The 4,453-nt window shown below is 41.7% G+C and overlaps 1 protein-coding gene across 1 annotated transcript; it reads right to left on the minus strand.

Annotated features, from left to right (window-relative positions):
- Window positions 1–524: 524 nt before the first annotated feature.
- On the minus strand, window positions 525–2,418 carry LOC147422801 (small ribosomal subunit protein eS7-like). Its single transcript, XM_086503824.1, has 6 exons — window positions 2,346–2,418; window positions 2,158–2,242; window positions 1,940–2,013; window positions 1,232–1,355; window positions 953–1,135; window positions 525–874 (listed from the first exon to the last, which is right to left on the minus strand). The coding sequence occupies exons 2-6, from the start codon at window positions 2,230–2,232 to the stop codon at window positions 752–754; spliced, it is 579 nt and encodes a 192-aa protein (XP_086359950.1). The 5' UTR covers window positions 2,233–2,242; window positions 2,346–2,418; the 3' UTR covers window positions 525–751.
- Window positions 2,419–4,453: the final 2,035 nt, after the last annotated feature.

Below are 4,453 nucleotides of genomic sequence, written 5' to 3' on the forward strand. Positions count from 1 at the left end.
CCAGAGGGTCAATTCCGGTTTAGTTCTACTGAGAAGTCTGGAGACTGAGTGATGAAATTGGATTTAACTAGTGCAAGGGTGTGGCACCAAAGTTTGAAATGTAGCAATGCGACCACAAGGGCAGGACAGGCACAACACTTTCATCCTGTTCATTCATAGCTGAAGTAGTCTCTTCTAACTTTTAGGTAAGAATCCTCTCTTTGATCGCTCAGAGAAATGCTAACTTTTAGGTGAGCATCCTCTCTTCGATCGCTCAGAGACATGAACAAGATTTCGGACGGTCTCTCATAACTCATGAATAATGGTGGAAGATTAGCCCCTGCACGCTAGTCAAGTTCATGTCAAATTGTGGTATATACTTGTACTTGAGGGGCTAACACTTCAATGCAATATATAATGATGTCAACTGCACAAAGCTGTTGCTTCAAATAGAGACCCACCGTTTGAAAACCAAAAATTTCAGACACAAACCAAGATATTGGCAATTGGGTCTTAATGGTGGATCATGTTTTCTGGAGATCAAAGACAACAAATGAAGCTTCCTTCCACACATAACGAGCAGTAGTCACATTACAAAAAGGCACAGAAAAGGCAATCATAACTTAAATCTCCATCCACAGAGACCAAAAGAAATTTGAGAAATGGTTCCCTCTGATCTACAAAACTTTTGGCCTCAACATTGAGGCCTCTGATACACTTCAATTCGGGTGGGATTCTAAATCACACCAAGACAAGCCGCCTCGATGCATTCTCATGCAGACTCTTGCACTGGGTACTCAAACACTACTTCCTTGCCGGTCAGCTTCTTATAAACTCCGCTGAATGTTTCCAACTTGTACTCAGTGCTGTTCCTTTCCTTTGGATCTAAATACACCTGCCATACACAAATAACTAGTAAAGCAATTGACCAGCCAACCAAAATTATGCCCCAAACTACTCAGAAGACACATACCCGCATGATTCTTGAACCATCCAGACGGAAGCGTACTCGCTTTCCAACAATCTCAGCCGGGTACACCAAATCTTCGAGAATAGCTTCATGAACAGCTGTTAGTGTACGATTACGAGGGCGAGCTACAGCCGTCCCTTTCTTTGGAGGCCTCAAAATACGTCTAGTGGCAATCATAATAACATCCTGAACAAAAAACGACCCATTCAATCACTTACCAGCTCCAGCTAGAGGGGCTCCTCAACCTAAAGATAAGTCACAGAATTGAAGCACCATGCTCACCTTCCCACTGAACTTCTTCTCCAACTCCCGGACAAGACGAGAGTGAATTTTTCGGAAGGCTTTGCAGAGCCTGTAAGGCACGTGGATGATAACAGCCTTCCGGCTTCCTGAAATATCAACCTGCCTGCAAAACAAGAGAAAGGCCTTACTGGGGAGCACACTTCGCTCTGCACAAATTTGCTAGGAAGCTTGGTAACATGGAGATTAGTTATCTATCTAGATTGAGAATCTGCCCTACTATCTATGTAGGGAGTCAAATTAGGTGCTTCTTGGAGGCTTTTCGACAACAAGACACCTGTTGTTTTTCATTCATGACATTTGATATGGATCCTATACCTGTTCCATTCCAAGTTTTACACAGAGATGTCGGCCAGGACAACTCTACTTTGATTGAAGTTTGGCGCTAGTATTCCCCCCACAGGTTTTGGGCCATGAACACTCTGCTCTAGATTTCAAAGCTTTTGAGGAACTGCACTACAATGGCACATTAGCTCAGATGCTGCGAGATGACCCCTCGCTTTTTTTTCATTCTGGACGTTGCCATGATGGTCTGTTTGAACGTGATCCAGAGACACTTGAAACCCAATGAAGAGGCTAAACTTCACGGGGGCAAATAGAACCCAGATACAATTTGGACCTACTCAAATTACACTGTCCACCAAGGTTGAGAAACTCGAAACATCTGAAACACGATTGAGAAGCACTCACTTGGCAGAGTTGATGAAAAGGTCTCGCAGGTCACTCTTCAATTCCTGGTTTGAGTTCTCCAGATCGAAAAGAGCCTGCAGGGGAAACAATAGAGCGATCAAGGTCTCTAAGCATTCACCAAATTGAGAGCCTCTATACTGTCCACGCGTTTTCGCATCTTCCCACGATGACAAAAGAAACACCGTGGAGGTGTCGTGTCTGGCGAGAGAGAGGATTACCTGAGCAACGGACTCCTCAAAATCATCTGGCTCCAGCCCCTTCTCCTTGTGGATCTTCCTCCGAGCAGTATACATGGCGACGGATCTGCAAGAATGAGGAGTGAAGCGTTAGCAGCAGCTCGCGGAAACACAGGGAGTAACGAGAGAGAGAGAGAGAGAGAGAGAGAGAGAGAGAGAGAGAGAGGAACCTTGCAGTTCTCTGTGCAGAGAGCGCAAGAGCGTGGATGCTACTTCGCTTCCTCTGCTTCGCGAAAAGACTTTGCCATTGGAGAACTGCCTTTGTGTAGGGTTTTTCTAGAATCAATCCTGACCGTCCGACCGCATCTACGACACACACTTTGTTTGAGAGAGAGTTTGAGCTAAGTTATAGATGTTATTTTAGACGGGCAAGTAAAATTGTGGGTGCCCTTCAAAAAATACAGTAAATAACTAGAAACTAGTCTTGCTTGGTTGTCCTTGTCGTTTTCTCAAAATATAATAAAATACTAATGGATGATTTTTTTAGCAAATAATTGATCAAGATGAACATTTTTTTTTAAATCAACAAAATATTTTTTGATGTGAAAAATAGATTACAATTATCACCTTACAATCAAATAGTATTTTTTTGTGTGTAACACACTAGTATAATGTATACATCAAGATAGAGCACTCACCTTATTTGTAGTGGTTTTGCTTGAACAATTACGCGCTTCACAAAGCTTGCCTTTGATGAACTATGAGCAAAAGTAGAACATCAATTAAACTTTCCATGCCATTAAAATTTTAAATTATTAAAAAACTAGATGGTGCATAGACTACGTAAGTGCCATACAACAGTATGGTGGAGAGTCGGCACTATGTCTCCAAAATTTATAAGAAAGGGAAGTCGTGCCCTGCCCCATAGTCCATTTCCTACTACATAGTCATGGTATTCAAGAACAAGATAACGGACCTGAATTTCTCTCTGATACTTTGATATTCATACTTCAAGTTCGTGCCACAACCATGTGAGTTTGTATGTTTAATTTTGTCTTCAAGTCCTTGTTGTAGCAATATTAGGCAGATCCTATAATCAACATGTTCCGAGAGAGTACATTTTGGTTAGGAAGCTCGTTAAGAACTTTAGTAAACATTAAACCAAGTTTACTTTCTCTGGTTGGTGCTGTTTTAAAGAGCTAGGATTTCTTTCATCTGAAACCCTCTTGTTTCCCTCTCTGCATTCATCATCATGGTCACTGCCATCATATCTCTTATCATGCTCTCTACAAGTCATTTTTCCACTTCATCCTTGTGGCTACAATTCCTTCTATATCAAATTTCATATTGTTTGTCATGGTCTCTTCATGCTTCATACTTTCTACGACCATTGCCCTAACTATCGCGTCCCTTTTGCTATCATATCTATCATCATTATTGCTTTTGTGTTGTTCCTCTTCTTTCAACTTACCTCATGCTCAAGTTTGTTTTAGATCTTTGATTCTCCCTCTATCATCAAGGACAAAAAGTGCGTGTTTCTGCTTGTCTGTGATCTTGCTTTTAGTTGGAACAATAGAATGAAATGTTGCTGAGCAAACTATTTATGAAGTACTTAGGAAGCTCCCTCGTCTTGATCTCTCTTTTGTATTAGAAATCATATGTGTGGCAATTGGTGACACATGCACAATCCCTTCCTTTCAATCATGAAAGCACTTTTTGTGCTTTATGAAGTCCACCATATTTGGCATACATGTTGGCCAAGGCAACGCCAAGCACAACTTCTTTTTTCAACAGCCCCTCACCAACAATATCATTGTGAATTTTGTTTCCCATATCAGTGTCTTGTGTAGTGTCACATGCATATGGAGAGATGTCGTCACTTCGTATCTGCTAAAAATAGGTCATTGCTTCTTGGCCCTACCACATTTTCCATACATATCGACCGAGGCAGTCCCAACATAACGTTTTTTTTTTTCAACAACCTCGGACTAACAATAGCATTGTGAGTTCTTTTTCCCATCTAGTGTCTTCTAAATTTCCACATGCCTTCAAGATGGAATCATAGGTGATCGCATCTAGAGATCTTTATGCCCTCGCTTTGCATCCGATAAAAACAACCCAGAGATTTGTGGTCTTGCCCTCGTTGAGCATTTCGTGCAATCTGTGCGTTCCGAGAGATGACATTGCGGATAGAAAACTGATTTTTGAAGTATAACACATCTGGCATACATGTCAACCAAGGCAGTGTCAAGCATATGTTGCCCATATGGGCGTTCTGCATAGTGCCACGTGCCTTCAAGATGGAAGCGTAGGTGATTACATTTGGATAAATGCCCTC

Source organism: Adiantum capillus-veneris, chromosome 27 (genome assembly GCF_014529385.1).
Source record: "Adiantum capillus-veneris isolate H3 chromosome 27, ASM1452938v2, whole genome shotgun sequence".
Lineage (NCBI taxonomy): Eukaryota > Viridiplantae > Streptophyta > Polypodiopsida > Polypodiales > Pteridaceae > Adiantum > Adiantum capillus-veneris.